General features: G+C 36.3%; 1 protein-coding gene across 1 annotated transcript in view; it reads left to right on the plus strand.

Annotated features, from left to right (window-relative positions):
- CDK8 (cyclin dependent kinase 8) overlaps positions 1–24,812 on the plus strand; it is a 133,784-nt gene that overhangs the window by 37,732 nt on the left and 71,240 nt on the right. Inside the window, 1 exon segment of the mRNA XM_028503865.2 lies at positions 20,517–20,592. Within this exon segment, the coding sequence (XP_028359666.1) occupies positions 20,517–20,592 (76 nt within the window).

Raw genomic sequence — 24,812 nt, forward strand, 5'->3', positions numbered from 1 at the left:
CTCTATATATAACTTGTTTTTATTCCCTAAAGCTTTTAAGATCTTTTCTTCTTTTTACATTTCCATTTCCTGTAACCATCATGATTATGCACACTTGTGGATCTTATATAATTTATTGTGCTGAGTACTGAGATGTAGGGCAGGGGGTTTTCAGTTATAGAAAAGATTTATCCTTAAGGTCTATAAAAAGCTCTTACTTATTTGATATTTTCTCTCTTTGCATTTTTAAGTGTATTTTATTGATTATGTTATTACAGTTTTCCCAATTTTCCCCCGTTGTTTCTCCTCGGCCCAGCATCCTCCAACCCTCCAGTGTGTTGTCCCCCCCAACCCCTTAGTTCATGTCCATGGGTTGTACATATAAATTCTTTGAGTTCTGTTTCCGATACCATTTTTGACCTCTCCCTGTCTATTTTATGCCTACCAATTATGCTTCTTCTTCCCTGTACCTTTTCCTCACTATTCCTCCTTTCCCTCTCCCCACTGAAAACACTCCATGTAATATCCATTTCTCTGATTCTGTTCCTGTTTTAGTTTTTGTTGTTCTTTCTTTCTTTTTTTAGGTTAATTTGTTGACAGTTGTGAGCTTTACTGTTGATAGTTGTCGTTTTACTGTTCACAGTTTTGATCTTCTTTTTCTTAGATAAGTCCCTTTAACATTTCATATAATAAGGAGTTGGTGATTATGAACTCCTTTAACTTGACCTTATCTGTGAAGCACTTTGTCTGCCCTTCCATTCTAAATGGTAGCTTTGCTGGATACAGTAATCTTGGATGTAGGTCCTTGCCTTTCATGACTTCGAATACTTCTTTCCAGCCCCTTCCTGCCTGGAAGGTTTCTTTTGAGAAATCAGCTGATAGCCTTGTGGGCACTTCTTTGTAGGTAACTCTCTCCTTTTCTGTTGCTGCTTTTAAGATTCTCTCTTTATCTTTAATCTTGGGTAACTTAATGATAATGTTCCTTGGTGTGTTCATCTTTGGGTCCAATTTCTTTGGGACTCTCTGGGCTTCCTGGACTTCCTGAAAGTCTATTTCCTTCACCAGATTGAGGAAGTTTTCCTTCATTATTTGTTCAGATAAGTTTTCAATTTCTTGCTGCTGTTCTTCACCTTCTGGCATTCCTGTAATTCGGATATTGGAATGTATCAAGTTGTCCCAGAGGTTCCTAAGCTTCTCCTCATTTTTTTGAATTCTTGTTGCTTCATTCTTTTCTGGTTGGATGTTTCTTTCTTCCTTTTGTTCCATACCTTTGATTTGAGTCCTGGTTTCCTTCCTGTCACTGTTAGTTCCCTGAATATTTTGCTTGATTTCATTTTTGGTATCTCTCATTTGTTTTTTCATTTTTCAACCAAACTCAATCAGTTCTGTAAGCATTTTGATTACAAGGGCTTTAAATTCTCCATCAGGTAGGTTGGCAATCTCTTCATCACTTAGTTCTGAGGTTTTGCTCTGTTCTTTCATTTGGGCCATATTTCTTTGTCTTGGCACACTTGAAAAGTTGTAAGGGGGCAGGGCCTTAGGTATTTACCAGGACAGGGCAACCCTCCTTGCTGCACTGCAGCACTGCCTTTGGGGGAGGGGCTAGAGAGGAAACCATGCACCTCCCCTGCTCTACTCTAGCGCACTTTCCAAGGAACTCTTGTGTGGGACTCGGAGTTTCTCCCACTGTGGCAACCCCTGCCATAATCCACAGTCAACTCTGAGTTCAAGTTTCCCATTCAGCCAGCCCCACCTACATGGTCCTAGGCCTCCCCTGTTTCCTCAGCCAGCCCCACCTGCAGGGTCCACTGCCTTGCTGCAGTTTTCTCTGTCCACCATCTTACTGGTTTGTTTTGTCTGGTTGCCTGTTTCTTTAATTCCTTGGTTGGCCAAGTTCCATGCAGTTTGCTTTTCTGGCACTTGTGGTTGTTTTTTGATTTTAGATTGGTTGTTATCTTCATTTTGGTTGTGTTAAGAAGCAAAGGGTTTCTACCTATGCCTCCTTCTTGGCCAGAACTCTCTCTTTGCATTTTTTAAAATCTTTTTACTTACTTGTATTTTTTAACCTTTCTTTCAGCCTTTATAGTTAATTTTTTTATTTCTGCTTTCATACCTATTTTTTGTTATCTGAATATTCTTTTTTATAACTTTGTCTATATTTTATGGATGCAATAACTTATGTCTTGTGAAGATATGGTTGTTTTAAGTGTTCTTTTCTCCTTTGTGCATTGTCCCTGTTTAAGCTATTTTGGTCTCTTCTTATTGGAGACTTTCCTTAAATATGGTGATTCTCAGTAATTTATTAATAATTGAGCATGAAGCACCAAAACATTGAAGGATCTGCTATCCTTGCTTATAAGGAGATCGGGTAGGGAGCAAGCCACTTTTTGCAGACTCCCTAGATCTCAGTATCTATAGATCTTTTCTTTTGGACTTCCCCAAAAGATGACCAAGATATCTTATTAATAAAGCAAAAGCTTCTTTGAACTCCAAGGTCCTTCATGCTGTACAGTCTTTGTTGCTCACTGAAAAGACAGAACGTGTCTCAGCAAGGAGACTTAGCTCATAGAAAATCCTATTAACTTTATCCCTCACACATTGCCATTCATTGTTATAATACTTCAAGGGTCAGCAAACAATGGCCCCTAGCCAAATTCAGCCCACATTATGTTTTTATCACTGTCTGTTAGCTACAGATAGTTTTTACATGTTTAAAGGATTGCATTAAAAAAATGCACAACAGACTGTTATATGGCCCACAAAGCCTAAAACATTAAAGCTGGTCCTTTACAAGATAGTTTGCCGATCCCTGCTACTACTCCTCTATTTCCCCCCTAAAAAGGGAAACTAGTCTTTGCTGGCATGTTGTGCCCTGAATAGACTTATCATAAACTACTCTAGAAAATTCAGACTTAACTGTTATTAATGGATCCTATCTTAAGAACAAAACAAACAAATATGAAGCAGGATACATTGGAACAGATCTCAACTTACCCATAGAATGTGACTCCTTACTAGCGGCAAGACATGCCCAGATAACAGAACTCAGTGAATTCACCAGAGTTTGCCAGATAGCTAGCTAGTTAGCTAGCTAGTTAGCCAGAGATAAAAGAGTTAATGTATACAAACACAGTAAATCTGCTTTTGGGGTGGTCCATAATTTTGGAATGCTCTGGGAACAATGAGGGTTATTGACTTCAACATCAGTGCATCCTAAGGACATAACTGTTACAAAAAAAAAAAAAAGAGGTAACATGATGGTTAAAGAAAATGCCCTGGCTGATCCGTATGGCAGACAGGCACCCGTCACTAAGATTGCAGCCCTCAAGATAAGGAAAGACCAAATCTTGAAAGAGGTCCAAACATGCTATCAAAGAATGCAGTGACTAACTACCTCTAGAGTTGAGAAAGGGAGGTGTTCAGATTACTAAAGTGGACCTCTGGTGCTCCCAGGACAATTTCTTTATGGCATCAGAGGTCCTCTAATGGAACCTGGGGGATTTTTCACATAAAATTATGTGCCCTCATAAGGAGAATTAGTTGGTAAACTCAGCTAATGGGAAACTACTGAAATTGCTGAGCATGTTGTGATCTATGTCTCATCTCTCACCAGCATAATCCTAGGTTAAAACAGTAAAAGTGGGTCATGGACAACAGTTGCAACCTCAAGGTACCTTTGAACACCTCCAAATGGTTTTCATACAAGGGTTTTGAATATGTTCTGGTCATTGTTTGCTTATTCTTGGGGCAGACTTAAAGCCTTTCCCTGTTGGAAATCAACAGCTCAAACAGCCGCACAAAAAACTTACTCATTTTTGTGTTCCCAACCTGAAGAATGTCAACCTTTCTGATGAGAGTCATCCATTTTGCTGAAACTATTATTACTGAGCTTTCCAAAGCCCTTCCACTCACTCAGAAACTTCACTGTACATATCACCTTTAACCTTCAAGAAAGGTAGAAAGAACAAGGGGAATTCTGAAACTAATGTTACCAAAGGTCTTAGGATTTCTATGACCTAAGATACTGCCATTGTCTTTAATGACAATGAAACATCTTTTGAGGCTCAACCAGTCTTCAGTTACTAGTTAGTACAAACTAGCCTATGTGTTTAGGAATTATCTTTGATACTATACTCCAAGCTACTACAACCAGACATGGCTATACTGTCTGCCAGAAACCCGTGCCATATACTCAGTCTTACCATCAACAGGTATAAACAACCTTTCCTCAGCATCTTCATGAACAACTCCTGTGTAACCTAAAACCTGGAGACATGGACTTTTGAAAGACACAGAGAGAGACAGTCCTTGAATCTGTGGGAAAGAACTTGTTTCCTTGGTACCAATTCCTTGTAATGAATCATTTTCTTTTCTGGGTAACTGGACTCAAATGTTAAATAATTTTCTAAATAGCAAGTACCACAAAAGGCCATCTATCATATAGTTCATAAAAAAGAAGATTGCTATCACTACCAAAGCAATACACAGGGATCTTTTATAGGAGGTAGATTTTGTAAGTTAATTTTCACATAAATAGGCCTTGGACTAGAGAATAGATAATATATGTAAAGGCTGTCTCACTTTCACAGACCTCACAATGGAGACAGGTTACTTAAATCCAACCCCAAGCTCTTCTGCCTTAGAGCTACCTTACGATATTGACACTACAAATTTCATTACCTAGCACTGGATCATTCTTCATCAAAATGTTACAATTCTCGTAGTCAGCTCCATCAGGGGTATTTCACCCCAACAGATAATCAGGTGGCTCCTAAAGACTGATACTAAATTTGTGCCATAAAAGTCTGTTGGCTACTACCTGCCAACTAGTCAGGGATTTGTAACCTCGGTAAACTGATGTCTCCCAGAACTCATCTTGGCCCAGCAGTTTCCTCACTTTGGGAACTGAGAATCTAACTCCCTAACCACTGAAAGGAATTCTGAATTGTTTCACTCTCATACCAAGCTTCCTCACTTCCAGCTTTACAAGAGGCCCATTAAGTAAGAAGAATTCTACACACTAAGGTTCAGAGAATAGCAGTGGAACTAGACAGTGCAAACAAGACCAAAAGAATTCTTCATCCAGGAGGCTATGTGAACAGGCAGTAGTTCAGAAAAGAGACACTTTAGATATAATATTGGTCTGTTTGGGGGAAATGTCATGCTTACAACTTGCCAGTCCTTCCTGGGATCATTATTATTACTAAAAAGACTGGAGAAGTGAAGAAAATAAGAACAGAATTGATAATTTTGCCAATAGCCCAACATTTGGTTTTGTGGGCTCTTTAGATAAACTGGGATCTATTTACTTAGCTTAATTTTGGCACTCCTGGGTTCTGGCTTAGATGTAGGCTGAAGAATAGACCTAGAGAATATTATGCTAAGCCAAATAAGTCAGACAGAGTAAGTAAGCCAAAAGCTATGAGTTCACTCATATGCAGAATGTAAAAAAAAAAAAAACAAAAACAAAACAAATGAACAAAGAAAATGAAACAAACTCATAGATAGATACAGAGAACAAACTGATGGTTGCCAGGGTCAGTGATGTAGGAGATGGGCAGAAGAGAAGAGGATTAAGCAGTACAAACTTCCAGTTATAGAATAAGTCATGGGAATGTAATGTACAGCATAGGAAATATAGTCATTAATATCATAATAACTATGTACTATAACAGATGGTTACTAGATTTGCTATGGTTATTGCTTCAAAAGTATATAAATGTTGAATCACTGTGTTGTACACCTGAGAGCAATGTAATATTGTACGTCAAGTACAATTTAAAAATTTTAAAACTTTTTAAGTGTACTGCAGACTCCAGTCATAATCCTTCTCTTAGTATTCATGTTGTAGTGCTTCAGGTATGTGAACTCGAGTACTAAATGCTGCTGCACAGTTTCTTTGTAAGAAAACTCTGATTCTTACAGTTTGAAGTGACCCTTGTACTCTCCCCTAGATTTCATCATGAAACCTCATATAGTGATAAGGATCTGAACTAATCATGTTCCTAGATGGGAATGTGGGGCAGGGTCTGGGGGGGTGGCGGGAAGGGGACTGAGAGCCAAACCAAAACCATCTGAAACCACATATTGACCACATTAACATGGGTTTACTATTTGACTTAATATGGTTTTACTACTCCAGGAATTCTTGCCCAGCAAGATGAAGTTACAAATTAACACTGATCCTGGCTCCTGGGGTCTGCAGCGTTATGGATGAGATGAGACAAATTCACATGGACTACCAAGTCCTGTGGAGGAAAAGGGTTGTTGTGGCCTCTCTCTCAAGAGGGGAAAAGGCTCGAAGCACCTTGGCCACTTTCTCAAGAGGAGAGCACCTGGACCCTTGCCTTGACAGGCTTTTATTGGGTTCAGTTTGCACAGGAATACAGGGTATATACATAAAGCTCATCAGTCATTGTCAGGCAGAAATGATTAAACAATAGATAACATTCAAAGAACTCTGAGGGCTTATTCTGAGTCAGGGTCAGATAGTTAAAGGGCCATAAAACTTTGGGGAACAAACTCATTTCATGCTTAGACCCTTATCATTTAAATTGAGGACATAAGCAGGTTTCATAGGACTTTATGCATTCTTTCTTAGGCCTGATCACCCTAGGGAACCCGCCCTTTCCAGCACAGGGCCATACCCACCTATAGCATTGTTTCAGGCTTAACTCAGATAGGGGAAGTAAGGCAGCCAATCTCTAGGAGACTTCTTGCAGACAGAATGAGAACTCAAACTATGTCAAAGCTGAGGGACGAGCGTCCATCACCCCCTTTTTCTGTGGCCCCCCAAGTCCTTCCCTGAGGGCCCCTTTGTGACCGTGCCTGTCTTAGATCATCCCTCCTTTGAGGAATCTTACCCGTCATTGGCTAACCAGTCATCTGCCCAGGAACAAGCAGGGTGAAGAGAAAGGTGGCAGAGGTGGTGCCCCTACAAGAAAGGTAAGCTTTGTCTCCTAAGTGGCTTATGGTTCCAAGGTCCTTTATTCAGCCTTAGTCACAGGGAATTGCAGCTTCTGAAACCAGGCAGGGCAGTTCCCAACAACAAATGGTCTTGTTTGTTTCAGGAATGGCCAAAAATTACATTTATCCAAAAAACAAACTATCCCTTTCCCAGGACAGTATGCCCCTCAACTTAAGCTTATCAAAAACTCTACTCTTTAAGACTTGATTTGAAACTCTTGACAATTGCCATTGTCTTTGCCTTATCCCAGTCAGGCCACTGCAGTGAAAGAGCCTCATAAATATTCCCCCACTCCCACCCGGAAACACTACTAAGATTCAGGAAAGACAAAAGACTCCCTTACTCTTCTGTTTTCTGTTGATTCTGTTAAGCAGCTAATAGCTGTTAGTTCAATTAACTGTTCCTTTGTAGGTAATGTGTCTGCATTATTGTGCTACCTTTTTTGATCATTTTCTTTTCCACCTAAAAAACACCGTTGTTATGTATGCAGCTATGATTCATAATGCTTCTTGCATTTGTAATTTGCTGTCATTAGTTTTAGAAAATTCTCAGCCATTGTGTCTTTAAATATGGTTGTGCTTATCTCTTTTTTTTTTTTTGGAAGGGAAATATACTCTATTTTATGATTTTCTGTTCTCAGACTTTTTTAAAAATTTAAATTATTTTATTGTTGTTCGATTACAGTCGTTTGTATTTCTCCCCACCCCTCCCCCTCCTGACCTCCAAACCCATCTCCTTCCCTTGCTTCCACCCTCCCCCTTGGTTTTGTCCTTGTATCCTTTATAGTAGTTCCTGAATCTTTCTTATCTGTCTTTTTTCTCCTTTTATGGGATCCAGTTATATGTATATTAGTCTTTCTCGTCAGTCTTATCTAGGCCTCTTATACTCTCCTTCATGATTTTTATCATTTTGGTGTTTCATTCTTTATTTTTAATATGTTCCTCTGATTGCTTCTAGTTCATTAATAATCACTTCTGCTGTATACCTCTGCTTCTAAACCCATCCATGTGTTTATTAAATACAGCTATCTTTTCAGTTTTAGAATATTTTTCTCCTGAAAAATTTGTTGTATCCTATTCTTGGGCTTTTGAGGCTGTCAGAATTTTCAGTCTTTTATCATCTTGAAAATTACATGTTAAAGACTGTATAGGCTATCTGTAATCTTTATGAGTTTATTTTCTGTTGTTTGTAGTTTCAGTTCATTGCCTTATCTCTTATCTCCTCATGTACCTGGTTATTTTTTATTATGTTTTGGACATTGTGTTTGAGATTTTGCTTTAGAAGTAACTATACCTAGGACATTTTCTCTTCCAACAATTAGCACTTTATTGGTGCCTGAATGAGCTACCAGTCTGGGATTACATTAATCTGCTTTTAGGCTTTGATATTTGAAACTGAATTTTCGTATCCCTGAGAATTAGTGTGCTTCTCATTCATGTTATTTTTAGAGTAGTTTTCTTTAAAGTCTCAACCAAAAGTGCATGAGTATTTCCTAGCATCCTTTTCTTCTTCCTCCCTGACTGTACTAAGTGGTCCTTGGACTATTAAATTTTATCTCCTTAGCCCCTCAAAGTTATCAAAGGCATCATTCAGCTTCTTTGTAGAACTAAACATAACTCTTTGACTAGCATTAAATCCTGCATGAGCTTGTTAATTATCTACTGTTTGTACCATATAAATTAATTTTATTTTATCATAATTTTTCTTATAGTCTCATTCAGTGATATTTTCCTTTTTTTTTTTTGAGTAATGGGAATCTTTTTTTTTTCTTTTCCAATGAAATGTTTTGTCAAATATTAAAAGGCACTAAAAGGAGGACCTGTTTAGGCTGAAGCAAGTCTTTGATTCTTCCAGACTTCCCTCCTTTTACTCCTTTCTGTTCCGGAGTGATCTCATTAAATTTTAGTGTTCTATGAAAGTTTGAAAAACTTACCTTGGAAGAAAATGCCCCATCAAGTGCTTTTAAACATATTTAAGGCATGTAAAGAGACATAATGAAAAAAACATAATGAATACTTTTATCCTCCACTTAAGGAATAAAACATTACAAAATTAAAACTCCTTGTGTACCCTTCTGTGGGGGGGATAATAATGGTCTTTGAAAGACGTCAGTGCCCTACCTAACACCTGGAACCTGTGAATACGTTGTTACATGGCAAAGGGGAATTGAAGTTGCTGATGAAAGGTTTCTAATCAGTTGGCCTTAAAATATGATTATTCTGGATTGTCTGGGTGGGCCCAATGTAATCACAAAGATTCTTAAAAGTGGAAGAGGGAGTTAGAAGTGACAGAGAAGGATGTGTGACATCAGAAGCAAGGTTATAGTAATATGATATGAGAAACACTTGACCCATTATCAGAAGGAGACATTACAACTGATACCAGAGAAATACATAGTATCTTAGGAAACTTATAAACAGTTACATGCCAACAAATTGGCAACTTGGAAGAAATGGATAAATTCCTAAAAATCCATCAAGTTTGAGTCATGAAGAAATAGAAAATCTGAACAGACCAGAACAAGTATGGAGAATAATTAAGTAATCAAAAGCCTCCCAACAAAGAAAAGCCTAGGACTAGATGCTTTCCTGGTGAATTTAAAGAGTTAACACCAATCCTCAAGCTCTTTCAGAAGAATTAAAGAGGAGGTAACACTCCTAAACTCATTTTCCGAGGCCAGCATTACCCTGATACTAAGCCAGATGGACACTGCAAGAAAAGGAAAGGCCAGTGTCCCTGATGAATATAGATACAAAAATTTTCACCAAAATATTAGCCAACTGAATTTAGCAGACAATAAAATGATTGTACACCATAATAGAGTAGGATTTATCCCTGGGATTGAGTATATGTGTCAATATATGGGTATCAATAAATGTGATATACCACATTAACAGAATGAAATGTAAAAATCATATCATCTCAGTAGATGCAGAAAAAGCATATGACAAAATTCAACTTCCTTTCATGATAACTTAAAAATCACATATGGAGGAACATGAAAATAATAAAGGCTGTATATGAGGGGGGACCCCTAAAAAAACAGAATTGTCTTCTGGAGGGTGGTCCTTTTGTAATACAGGCTTCCCCCTGCTAGGTGAGTGTTGTGGGAACCCATCTGTATTACTGTACTGGCTGGCCTTGTTGTGAGAGACAGTGTTCAGCCTCAGTGAATTTTTTTTGAAGATTCTTTAACGTATTTGGCCATTTCATGATGGTGACTTACAAGTGTGCCTGCTCACACAATGCTGAGTGTTGAGCAGTTTTTGATCAAAAACGGCATTACCCCCACCCCCACCCTATTCATTTGATTTCCCCCCAAGTGATTTTTTTGTTGTTGTTATTGTTTCTCTGGATGTAAAAAGTCCTCAAAGGGAAATGTTTTGCCAATGTGCAAGAGGTGAAACAAACAAAAAGCAGACACACTAAAAAGTATCAACATTGATGAGTTAAAAACTGTTTTGAGCAGCGGGAAAAAAATCTCGATAAGTATTTAGTGCATCAAATGGAGAGTACTTTGAAGGTGACTAAAGGTTAAACGTGAAGAGTAAATACACATTTTTTTAAGAAATAAATTCCCGGGTGTTTTAGATCTGCCTTATATAACATCATACTAAGTGGTGAAAAGGTATAAGCTTTTGCTCTTAAGATTAGAGTGTCCACTCTCATTAGTCCTATTCAACACAGTACTGGAAGTCCTAGCCAGAGCAATTAGGAAGGAAAAATAAATAAAAGGCATCCAGTTCAGGAAGAAGTAACATTGTTTTTGTTTGCAGATGACATGACCTTATATGTATACATGTAAAGTCTTAAAGACTAACAAAAAACTTAGAGTTAATCAACAAATTCAGTAAAGTTGCAGGATATAAAATCAACACACAGGAATCAATTGCATTTTTATACAATAACTACAAAGTATCTGAAAAAATATAAAGCAATTTCATTTAAAATAGATATCTAAAACAATAAAATACTTAGGAATAAATTTAACCAAAGAGATGAAAGATCTGTACCCTTAAAACTAAAACTTTAATAAAAAGAAATTAAAGACACAAATACATATTTCTTAAGAATTGAAGAATGTTGTTAAAGTTTCCTATTTCCCAAAGCCATTTATAGATTCAATATAATTTCTATCAAAAATATAGTGGCATTTTTCACATAAATAGAATAAACAATCCTGAAATTCATATGGAATCTCAGAAGACCCCAAATAGCAACACACCTCTGAGAATAACAAAACTGGAAGCATGCTTTCTGATTTCAAACAATACTACAAATTTCTAGTAATCTGAACATATAGTACTGGCATAAAAATAAATGCATAGACAGATGGTGCAGTTAGGTTGGAGAACAGTTTTTGATAACTGACAAGGTAGATGAAATAAAGGAGAAAAATAAACTAATTTCCAGGTTGGTAAATGGTCAACCACAAGTTGTGAGGGTCTGATGACCTGGGCCAAGGGTGCAAGTGGGTATAGGACAAAGATTTGGAATATCTAGGCATGGAAGTAGATCCCTCTGGACTCTTCTGTTCTTTTACTTCAATCTCATTGGTAGTCTAGAGTTTGAAGGCTAGGGAAAAGATGTCTGAGAGCTTTCGCAGGTGTTAATTTTCTAATCCACCACAGGTGTCCATCATTTTAACCTCTTATTCACCAGATGGCTTTCTATTTATTTATTTTTTTCTTTCACATTTTGTTTTGGAGCTCTCTTATAAAGTAATTTTGTCTAAGACTTCCTACATATATTTTTAGTATAGCTTTATTCTGAAAAATATTAATGATTAGGAAATACAAGCCAAAGACCATTTCCAAGTTTCTTTAAACATCAATTTAAATACTGTATTTTCAAACTATAAGGTGCACTCCCCCCAAATTTGGGAGGAAATGGGGGTGTGTCTTATAGTCCAAATGTAGCTTGCCTGGCTCACTGTTGTGGGGGGTGGTGGAATGGGGTCACAGGTTATTAAATATTTTACCACATTTTTTGCTTCAAAATTTGTTTTCCTGTTTTCCTCTTCTAAAACCCAGGTACATCTTATGATCCTGTGAGTCTTATAGTCCTAAAAATGTGGTACATTGCTTTTAATTCAACTGAAAGAAACCAAATACTAGAATACAAGCTAACTCTGTACTTGTGGCTAATATGTTTTAGAGAATTGGGTGACTGGAATGTGATAACTTATATGTTTTGTAGTTCTCTGTAGGTGTGTTTCATATTTAGATCACTGTTTTCAATTCAAAACTATGGAATTGATTTTCACATAGTATTTCTAGTTCTTAGATGTCAGATTTATAAGGTATATGTATTCTTTCATCTTGAGGTACCTTGTAATAGTAGGAGTAAAGACAGAAGTTATACATAGAGCCATGGAGCTAGTCTTATAAGTGAAGTGATGTGTACTATGGGAAATTTTGGCATTGCAGTACCTGATCTGTAGTCATAAAAATATATTCACTTTTCGTTATAACTGCTTCTCACAATCTTTTTTTCAGATGTTGCTTCAAGAACAGTTGTACAGGTATTTAGTTACAAAAATTGTAGCAGCTGACATGTTACATGATACAGATTGTTTTACTAAACATAACCTATTTTGTAAGACAACTTCCATTGAGGAGAATATAATTATTTAATGGTATAAAAGATCAATTTAGTACTACTGCTAGCAAAGCTTATGTAATATGTTGGGAATATTAAGGGCTTGTTAAAGATAATCTAAATTTGTGACCTGTTTAGAAATTTTTCCAATATATTCATATTTGGGAGTAGTCTAGTTCAAATAATCATTGTGCTTTTTCTGTTGGCTTTGAATCATAAATTTTATACATAATTTAAATTTTTTCACTTTGCTGTTTTTTTATTTTTATATAATTAAAATGTTACAGGTCTCTGAATGCTGCAAATAAAACTTCAGGTTGTCTTTTGTTTTAAGGTCTCTTGGTCCCCTTTCTTTGTTCATAGAATACAGGCATGTTTTGTTTTTATGGCACTTTGCTTTATTGTCTTTCACAGAGACTGTGGGGTTAGTTTTCCTATTTGTTTTTGTTTTTTACAAATTGAAGGTTTGTGGTAACCCTAACTTGAGCATGTCTATTGACGCCATTGTTTCAACAGTATTTTCTCTTTTGTCTCTGTCATGCTTTGGTATTTCTTGCAATATTTTGAACTTTTAAAAATTATTGTATTTGTTATGGTGTTCTATAATCAGTGATCTTTGATGTTACTATTATAATTCTTTCGGAGCACCGTGAACCACTCTGATAGAAGATGACACACTTAATAAATGTTGTGTGTGTTCTTACTGTTCCACTGATTGGCTGTTCCATCTCTCTCCCTCTCCTTAAGCCATCCTATTCCCTGAGACACAGAAATATTAAAATTAGGCTAATTAACAACCCTGTAATGGCCTTTAAGTGTTTAAGTGAAAGAAAGAATCATGTATCTTGTCTCTCATTTTAAATCAAAAGCTAGAAATGATTAAGCTTAATGAAGAAGGCATTTCAAAAGCTGAGGTGGGCTGAAAGCAGCAGTTAGCCAAGCTATGAACACAAAGGAAGAGTTCTTGAAGGAAATTAAAAGTTCTACTCCAGTGAACACACCAATGATAAGAAAGTGAAACAGTCTTATTGCTGATATGGAAAAAGTTTTAATGGTCTGGATACATCCAGCCAGCCACAATATTCTCTTAAAGCAAAGCCTAAACCAGAGTAAGGCCCTAACTGTCTTAAATTCTGTGAAGGCTGAGAAAGGTGAGGAAGCTACAGAATAAAGTTAGAAACTAGCAGAAGTTGGTTCGTGAGGTTTGAGGAAAGGAGTCATCTTTATAACATAAAAGTGCATGTGCTGATGTAGAAGCTTCAGCAAGTGACCCAGAAGATCCAACTGAGATAATTAGCTAGATTTTCAGTATAGACAGAATAGCCTTATATGGAAGAAGGTGCCATCTAGGACTTTCATAGCTAGAGAGAAGAAGTCAGTGCCTGGCTTTAGAGTTTCAAAGGACAAGCTACCCCTGTTGTTAGGGGCTGTTGCAGCTGGTGACAAGTTGAAGCCTATGCTCATTTGCCATTCCAAAAGTCCTACGGTTTGTAAGAATTTTTCTATATCTACTCTGCCTGTGCTCTAGAAGTAGAACAGCAAAGGCTGGATGAGAGAACATGTGTTTACAACATGGTTTACTGCATATTTTAAGTCCACTGTTGAGACCTGCTGCTCAGAAAAAAAAAATCCTTTAAAAAATATTACTGCTCGTTGACAATACACCTGGTCACCCAAGAGGTCTGATGGAGATGTATGAGAGTAATGTTATTTTCATGCCTGCTAACATAACATTATGCAGTCCCTGGATCAAGGAGTAATTTTGACTTTCAAGTCTTATTATTTAAGAAATGTATTTCATAATGCTATTGTTGCCATAGATAGGTTTTCCTCTGATGGATGTGGGCAAAGTAAATTAAAAACCTTCTGGGAAGGATTCACCATTCTAGATGCCATTAAGAACATTTCTGATTCTGCCCTGGCTGGTGTGGCTCAGTAGATTGAGTGCTGGCCTGTGAACCAAAGACATTGATGGTTCGATTTCCAGTCTAGGGCACACGCCTGGGTTGCAGGCCAGGTCCCTGGTAGGGGGCATGCAGGTGGCAACCACATATTGATGTTTCTCTCCCTCTCCATCTCCCTCCATGTTTGCTTCTGTAAATAGGTATCTGACTGCTCAGGGTGGTGGTTACAAAGGGAATTTCTTAAAATAAGACAACAGTGAAGTTGGCTGCATCAGTTGAATCTTTCCTTCATGAAAGATTTCTCTGTGGCATGCGATGCTGTTTTACCCACAGTAGAACTTTAAAAATTGGAATCAGTCCTCTCAAAACATGCTACTGCTTTATCAACTAAGTTTAGGTAGTATCCTAAATCCTTTGTTGTCATTTCAACAATCTGCACAGCATCTTCACCAGGAGTAGATGCTATCTCAAGAAACCCACTTTCTTTACTTATTCGTAAGAAGCAACTATTCTGCTCAAGTTTTATCTTAAGATAGCAGTACCTCAATCACATATTCAGGCTCTGCTTCTAATTCTGTTTCTCTTGCTATTTCCACCACATTAGCAGTTACTCCTACACTGAAGTCTTTGACTCTCAAAGTCATTCTTGAGTATTGGAATCAACTTCTCCCAAACTCCTGCTAATGTTGATATCTTGACATCTTCCCATGAGTCAGAAATGTTCTTTTTCTTTAAATTTTTATTTATTTTTAGAGAGAAGCGAAGACAGGGAGAAACATTGATGTGTGAGAGAAACATTGCTTGGTTGCCTTTTGTATGCCCCGTCTGGGGGCCTGAGCTGCAACCCAGGCATGTGCCCTGACCAGGGATTGAACTGGTGACCCTTCAGTTTGAAGGCTGGCACTCCATTCACTGAGCCACACTAACACAGGCTTGTGTTGGCTATCTTGATAGAGAATTTAGGAGGTATATTACGGGGAAAGACAGTTTCACAATATTTTAATAGCACATCGGCCTTAGTACTTATTCACAATAACACTTGGAGTATAAAGGGATGGGCAAAAGTAGGTTTACAGTTGTGAATATGTGAAACATTTCTGTTTTATTTAGTGTATTATTTATTATTATTAATCTACTTTTGATGACCCTTGTATATAACACATGAACATTTAATGAATATTCAGGTATATTCATATTCCTGATGTGAATATACTTTTAAGAAAAAAATGTTTGGGGCCAACTAGAAATAAATTAGGGACTTCCAGCCAAGATGGAGGTGTAGGTAGATACACTGTGCCTCCTTGCACAACCAAATAAGGACAACAACAATTTAGAAACAAAAAACACAACCAGAACTGACAGAAAACTGAACTGGACAAAAGTCTGACAACCAAGGAATTAAAATAGACACCTTCATCCAGACAGGTAGGAGGGGCGCAGTCAGGTGGCCGGGCAGAGAGGGGTCTCGGCAAAAGAAAAAAAAAGCAGCAGTGACTTGTGGACCCTGGTCGTGTGGGATGGCAGCAGGCAGACCCAGCGAGGCGCACAAGGTGGCTCGATGGCCTGGTGGTCCTACATTCGCACACAGATAAACCAGGTGAAGCTGGGGAGTGAGACAGACCATGCAACCCAGGGCCCCAGCTCGGGGAAATAAAGCCTCAAAACACTGATTGAAAACACCTGTGGGGGTTGAGGCAGTGGGAGAAACTCCCACCCTCACAGGAGACTTTGTTGGAGAGACCCACAGGGTCCTAGAACGTACACAAGCCCACCCCCATGGGAATCAGCACCAGAAGGGCCCAGTTTGCTTGGGGGAAGCAGCCAAAGAGACTGAAATCTGACAGAGAGTGGAGCAAGTGCTCCCTCTTGGACCCCTCTCCAACATACAGTGTCAAAACCTAGCCACTGGGTTGCCCCACCCTCGTGAACACCTAAGCCTCCACACATATAACAGGCGTGACAAGACAAAAAAAAAAAAAAAGGCCCAAATGGAAGAACAGATCAAAGCCCCAGAAAAAATACAACTAAGCAACAAAGAGATAGCCAACCTATCAGATGCACAGTTCAAAGCACTGGTGATCAGGATGCTCATAGAATTGGTTGAATTTGGTCACAAATTGGATGAAAAAATGAAGGCTGTGCTAAGTGAAATAAAGGAAAATGTACAGGGAACCAGTAGTGATGGGAAGAAAACTGGGACTCAAATCAATGGAGTGGACCAGAAGGAAGGAAGAAACAAGAATTCAAAAAAAAATGAGGAGAGGCTTAGAAACCTCCAGGACATCTTTAAACATTCCAGCATCCAAATTATAGGGATACCAGAAAGGGAAGAGGAAGAGCAACAAGTGGAAAAGTTATTTGAACAAATAATAAAGGAGAACTTCCCCAATCTGACAAAGGAAATAGACTTCCAGGAAGTGCAAGAAGCTCAGAGAGTCCCAAAGAAGTTGGACCCAAGGAGGAACACACCAAGGCACACCAGAATTACATTACCCAAGATTAAAATGAAGGAAAGAATCCTAGAAGCAGCAAGAGATAAAGAAACAGTTACCTACAAAGGAGTTCCCATCAGACTGTCAGCTGATTCCGCAAAAGAAACCTTACAGGCAAGACGGGGCTGGGAAGAAGCATTCCAAGTCATGAAGGGCAACCATCTACATCCAAGATTGCTCTATCCAGCAAAGCTGTCATTTAGAATGGAAGGGCAGGTAAAGTGTTTCTCAGATAAGGACAAGTTAAAGGAGTTCATCATCTTCAAGCCCTTATTATATGAAATGTTAAAGGGACTTATCTAAGAAAAAGAAGATAAATAATATGAACAGTAAAATGACAGCAAACTCATAGTTATTAACAACCAAAACCAGGACAAAAGCAAAAGCAAACTAAGCAAACAACTAGAACAGGAACAGAGAGTCACAGAAATGGAGATCACATGGAGGGTTAGCAACAGGGGAGTGGGAGGAGGAGAGAGGGGCAAAAGGTACAGAGAATTAGTAGCATAGATGGTAGGTAGAAAATAGACAGGGGGAGGGCAAGAATAGTATGGGAAATGTAGAAGCTAAAGAACTTACGACACATGGACATGAACTAAAGGGGTGGGATGTGGGTGGGAGAGGGTGTGTAGGGTGGAGGGGAATGAAGGGAAAATGGGACAACTCTAATAGCATAATCAATAAAATACATTAAAAATAAAATATAAAAAATAATAACATTCTATTAACTCTGGTAACTTTTTTAAAAATGTAAAACATGTAATTACTTGGAATGGGGAGAGGACTGATTGCAGATTAGACTTTTTTAGTTCATTGAGAAGAAGTTTTCTTGTAGCACCTTAGCCATTTTTAAGTGAGAGAAAGTTGGGAATCTTCCTTATTAAGGAAGAGAATGAGTAAATCTTTGGCTTAATTTATTTCCTTATCCACCCCTGTCTTTCTCTGTAGAGGACTCTAAACAGGTAAAACAAGACTCTGTTTTATCCCTGGGTTAACAATCTGGTTAAAATTAATACCACATCTGTGAAAGTGTCTAGTAGACTTTTAGTTTGAACCCAAGTTCATTTTATTTTTGTATCACTCTCTTTAACTTCTTTAAGTCTTTCAAAACTCATTCAGACTTAGTGAACATCAAATACCAATATTCTTACTGTATTTTTAATATGAGTGCCCATGGTGCTTTATTAGAATGTATATTAAAAAGTCATTGTCATGAAAAAAATGTTTTTCCAGAAAAATAATGTAGTTGTTATTTGTTTTCCCAAGTAAGGTTTGAGAGTACAGTATGTTGTAAAAACAAAGATAAAGCTGTGTCGGTTTTAATAATCATTTAAAATAATAAAGTAAAAGGCCCACCCAGCTAGGTCAGTTGGTAGAGCATGAGACTCTTAAAATAATAAAGTATAAAATGAACTTAAATGAACTGATTTTATAAGGAGTCATTTATTTGCTCAAATATTTGCTCTATTCAGATCTACCATCTCTGGCCTTCTTTTAGTCTGTGACCTCATTTTCAACATCAAAAAACATGAAAGCCATTAAAATGAGAACTCCTCCAGTTTTTTGCTTCTGAGCAGACTTTTGTACACCTGCATCTGTCCTTTCCTCTGTCATCTTTCTTCCTATTACAAGGGGAGTATTTCTGTTTCCCTGAATCTAATTTCTCCTCAGTGTTTCATTCTTTGTTTTCTTAATTTTTTTCTCTCCTGCATCAGCAACTTTTCACTTTGTTTCCTTCCTTTCAGCACTTAACATATTCAAGTTTCTTCCATCAAAAAAAAAGTAATTCTTTAACCTTTTACATTACTCCATGTGTTGCCTTATTTTCCCCCTTCAAAGAATTAACTACATTAATTGTCTCAATTTACTTATGCCCCATTCATTCCTTAGTCTTCTGCACTATAGACTCTGCCACTATATCACTGCAACTATTTTAGCCTAGTCCACTATCCAGTCAGGACTTCATTGCTAAATTCAGTGGACTCTTCTTAGTCCACCTTTTACTAGACTTCTCTGCAGGTTTTGATACTACTTTCTTTCTGTCCCTCTTTTTTAAATCCTTACCTGAAGATATGTTTATTGATTTTTTTAGAGTGAGAAGAAAGGGGTAGGAGCAAAGAGAGAGAAATATTGATCAGTTGCCTCCCGTATGCACCCCTACCAGGGACTGAACCCGCAGTCTTTTGTTGTGCAAAATGACATTCCAACCAACTGAGCCACCTTGCCAGGGCTTCTTTTTGCTCCTTCTGAAAATCTTTTTCTTGCTGGTTCTTCTCTTTGGTTTCATCTCATCTACTCTCATGCCTTGGATTACTATGTATATGCTAATTACAGTAAATTGGTGTCCTCAGCTTTCTCTTGAGCTTTAGATGTGTTTATCCAGGTTGCCATCCGCACTTGGGTGTCTTACAGGTACCCAAACTCAACTTACACAAAATGGAACAATTATCTTCCTGTTTCCTCCTGCTGTGTTTCTTACTCCAGTGCAGAGTGTTTTCTGTTAACCAAGGCAGATTTCATTTTTCTTGACTCTTCCTTATCTCCAGTGTGTAATCACCAAGTGCTATTGGTTTTACTTTACATCTATCCTGTCTACTGTGTATAGCAACCACCATTCTGTAGTAGCCACCATCTCTCACCTGAGAAATTTTAATACTGTTTACCTTTAACTGGTGTCTCTGCCTCCTATTCTTATTTACCCTTCATAAGCATTCAAAAGATAGTTGCAGATATTTTCCCCCAAATAAAATATAATTAATATTCATCTGTTAAAAAATCTTTAATGGAGTACTTCCTGTTGTTCTTAGAGTAAAAAGACTTTTAAGTTCTGATTCCTCATTATATCCCCTGCTTTCATCTTCAGTTGTTCACTCTATCTGTTTTTTCTTCAAATGGTTTTCTTTCATCTCATATGCCATCATACTGTTTCCCCTCTTAACTTACACACACACTCTCTGTGGTTTGTGCTTGCCCTATTGGAATGTACGTTCCATTTCTTAAAAATTGTGGTGGGTTAGTTATTTATCTAGTCCAGTAGATACAGAAAGCTTAAAAGAAGGAACTCTGTTGTATCCTGGTATCTAGTCAGTTCTGGATTACATAGTAAGTGCTTAATATACGCATGTTGAGTGAATCTATTTGAAGGTATCTGGGGAAGTGAAGACCATGTCATGTTTTAAATTATAACCATTTTGCACTTCAGTGATGAATTTCTTTCTTTTTTTTGATCCACTAATATGTGAATGGGTTTTAGAAAGCAAGTTTTATATTATATATGTGTGTATTGTGCATACTAGAGTGGCAAGAACCTATTGCTGGAAAGTCAGAAACTCCATTGTCTTCCCCAAGTAACTGTGGGGCCTTGAACAAATATTATTCTTTTGAATCTCATCAAATAATGGGGTTGGATTAGACTGTCTAAAAAGCTTTTCCTGTGTGACATTTTGAATATATGTGAGAGGGTGTCAAATACGTATTAAATATGGGGTTTATATTTATTTATATTTTATTTTATTAAAAATGCACATAAGTTTTAGATACATCTATATATTAAAATAACTTTGTTTTTTACAGGAAAGATGATAAAGACTATGCTTTAAAACAAATAGAAGGAACCGGAATCTCTATGTCGGCATGTAGAGAAATAGCAGTAAGTGAAGCTCTTTTTATCATCATTATTACCAACTGACTTACATAGTCAGTTATTTAGGTCTTTGAGTTGTGTTTTTCACATATGCACATTAATTGAAAATCAGTATTTTCATATCAACTATCTATAAAAAATATACTTACTTTATAAAAGAGAACTAAAGATCTAATAAAAATTTCTATATAACTTCATTTTACTGGGATGAAATCAATCTCAGCAATTTATATAAACATATATTTTCTCAATAAATGTCCCTAAATAGTTAAGGGTTCAGTTCTTATTATTTCATCTAATGTAATACAAGTGGTATATTCATATAAAATTAATATTTCTATTTTTATGAGATTGCTGCTTACATGAACTTAAAATGAAGTTGTGTTATTTGATTTTTACTGTATCTGTCTATTTATTTATGTAAAAATATATGCCTTTTTCCTTTGGAAGCACAGCTTTCCATATGGTATTACAGTCTCATTTTAATTTCCAAGGGAAATATTCTTTATGTTTAATCCATTACCAAATTATTTGTACAATTACACTGAGTATTACTCCCATGAGATTTTACTTCTGCTTTTAGTGTTGTAAAACTATGGGGCCAAATTTGTCTTTCTGGCTTTAATTTAAATAATTTTATGACTTAATATTAATTCAAATAATTTTGCCCCTTTAACAGATTCTCTACCATAGGGGTTTTACCTAGCAGTCATTTATTGTGTATCATGTTGACAGAATCTAGAGTACGTGGAAGTAAAGAAACAGAACAAGTAAGGGTCCCTGGCCATAAGTAATTACATGCTGATGAGGAAAGAGACTAATAAATCTTATAATAAGAACAATGTGCCAAGAATTATGACAGAAATATGTAAAGAATGGCAGAAGAGTATACTTCTAAATCACAGAGCCAAGGAAGGTTCTAGTTTTGGAGGACATGTAAGAATTACAAACATGAAAGAAGACTAGGGTGGGATGGAGGGCATTCTTAACCAAAGGTATGCCAGGTTGGAAATTGTGTTTTACTTAATTGATGAATTTTTTAAACTTTTGAATCTTGAGGCAAAATATCTGTACATTGTCAGTTCTTTAACAGCTATTAGTCTATATATTCTAGTCAGTTTTAAAGAACTAAAATTCATTGAACTATGATAGTGACATTAGAAGTCATGATAGTAATTACTTTTGGAGGTGACAGGGAGTGGCAAGAAGTGGAGACAAGGTAGTTTTCAGAATGCTGGTAATGTTATATTTTCTTGATCTTACTCAGAGTTTGGTTATGTGAGTTGAATATGTGAAAACTCACTGAGCTGTGTATCTATGGTTCAGTGCTTTTCTCTGTGTTTATTATATTTCAACCAAAAGTTTTAAAAACAAACAAAATTCCATTGATTTCAGGAACAGACACTCTTATCTTCATGTTTATATTGATAAGTGTAAATTCAGTCTAAGCACAGAAAGGACTACGAAAGCTTATTTTTTAATACTTTTTTTAAAGATTTTTTTTGTTTTTAGAGAGAGGGTGAGGGAGGGAGAAAGAGATGGAGAGAAATCTCAATGTGTGGTAGCCTCTTGTGTGCCCCCTAGTGGGGACATGGCCCAAAACCCGGGCATGTGCCCTGACTGGGAAGAGAACCAGTAACCCTTTGGTTCCCGGGCATTTGCTGAGTCCGCTGAGCCACACCAGCCAGGGTCAAAAGCTTATTTTAATGTATTTGATTGTATTTCTTCAACCTAAGATGAACAGAAATTTTTAATTTTAGTGAAGTCTAATTTACAAATTTTTCCTTTTACAACTATTATTTTTTGTGTGTCTGGCTGAATAAATCTTTATTGATCCTCTGATTGTGAAGGTGTTTCTCTGTTTTCTTCTAAAAGCTTGTATAGTTTTAACTTTATTTTCTAATCTACAATTAAATTTAGTTTGTGGTATGATGTAAGGCTTGAGGCTCTCTTTCTGTCATTCCATATGAATGTACAATTTTTTTTTGAAAAGATTATTCCTATTGAATTCCTTTGGTACCTTTATAGAAAACTAAATGGCTTTGTAAGTATGGGACCAATTCTAGGCTCTGTGTTGTTCCATATATCTCTTTGTCTTTATGCCAATACCGTATTGCTCTAGTATTATAGCAAGACTTAAAATAAGGCCATATAAAGCCACCAGCCTTACTCTTGTTTCAGGATTGTTCGACCTTTGCATTACTACATTAAATTTTTAATCAGTCCATTTCTAATTCTAAAACATCCTTGCTAGAATTATGATTTGGATCAATTCAAAGAATTGATATCTTAATAACATTGAAACTTGCTAGTCATGAATCTAAAAAAACACTTTCCATTTTTAAAGATTTTTTAAATTTCAGTGTTTTTTAGTTTTGTTAAATTCATTCCTAGGCACTTCATGTTTTCTGACACTACATTATTATGTGGAATTATTTTTAAATTTTCATTTTCCATTTGTTTGTTTCTGTGTTCAGTTAATAGAATTGATTTTTAATATTACTAGATATTTATTTATATACAGGGTGGGCAGAAGTATGTATACAGTTTATATGGAAAATAATACAATAATCAGTAATGATACAAGAATAAACTGTTTTGCATAATCACAGCTATAACCTACTTTTGCTCATCCCTGTATATTATAAATCTAAATTCACTGGTAGGTTTTGGTGACATCTTAGGATTTTCTACATAAGTTATTATGTTATCTGTGAATAAAAATAGTTTTACTTCTTTCCATCTTTAGGCTTTTAATTTTTTTCTTTTTTTTATTGCACTGGCCTAGGGCCTTTCGTACAATGTTGAATAGCAGTAAGAGTAGACTGCTGTGACTTGTTTCCATTTTGGGGGCAAGTGTTTTTTAGTGTTTCACCATCATATAAAATTCTAACTATAGGCTTTTTATAGATGCCGTTAGTCAGGCTTAGGATGTTGCTTCTATTTTTTCATAAATGGTATTGAGTTTTATCAGATGTTTTTTTGTGGTGTTAAGGAGTTCTAAGTCTATCTATGAGTTTGAACGATTATCTAATTATCTTTCTTGTAATGCCTTTGTCTTTGGTAGGAAGATCATAGTGTCCTCATGAAACAAGTTAGGGAGCATTTTTCCATTCTTTATTTTCTGACAGAGTTTCTACATGATGGTAAATAATGTGATAACCAGCTAGTGTTATGTTCTTAGTAGACATGGAGCTCCTCAGATTTTACATTTCATCTTGTGTTTGATAAGTTGTATTTTTACATAATTTCTACATTTTATTTAAGTTGTTGAATTCATTAGCGTAAACTTGTGCATAGTAGTCTCTTTATTGTCTTTTCACACCTGTAGCTTCTTCAGTGATATCCCTGTTTCATTGCAGATTTGCTAATTTGTGTTTTCTGTCTGTATCATAGATTTCTGCTCTTACCTTTATTATTTTCTTTTGTTTATTTTTGGCTAACATTTCCTTTTTATTTTCTTAACCTGTAACCTTCAGTCATTTATTTTTACACTATTCTTTTCTAATATAAACAATGAAAACTGTAAATTTTTCTATAAATTTTGGAATATGTTTTACTTACATTCCAAAAATTTTATTGTGTTTTAATTATTATTTAGTACAAAATATTTCAAATTTTCTTTGTGCTTTATCTTTTACTCATGAGTTATTTAGAAATGTATTGTTTACTTTTTAAATATGTGAGTCTTTCTAGATAATTTATTGTTGTTGATCACTAATTTATTTTGTGGTCAGAGAAAAGATACCCTGATTATGTTTTAGAGATACATACTGAAATATTTGTAGATGAAATCATGCGATGTCAGGAATTAACTTCAAAATAATTACAGTTAAGGCAGGAAGAGAGGGTGTGAAGATAGATAAAATGATACAGGCTGTGAGAGGATTATAGTATATGGGGATTTGTTTTACTATGTTATTTTACTTACTTTACAAACAATTTCCATAATAAAAAGAAAAACATCATTTCCTATGCCAAGTCTTATCAGACCTTTCTCTCTTTTATTTATGAAATCTTCCTCTGAGAAGTCCTCTTTTCCCACCACTCACCTCCATTATTCTCTAAGAATCCATACCTAATTTTTTTCATAGCACATACTACAAATTATAAGGTGTTTCTTCTTATTTATTTGTTTACCTTCTATTTGTTGTTCTAGCCCCACTACACGGTGACATTTCTTCACCAGTGTAAACTAAATTGGCAGTCTTTGTAAATAAGTGTAA

Source organism: Phyllostomus discolor, chromosome 2, assembly GCF_004126475.2.
Source record: "Phyllostomus discolor isolate MPI-MPIP mPhyDis1 chromosome 2, mPhyDis1.pri.v3, whole genome shotgun sequence".
NCBI classification, from domain to species: Eukaryota; Metazoa; Chordata; class Mammalia; order Chiroptera; family Phyllostomidae; genus Phyllostomus; species Phyllostomus discolor.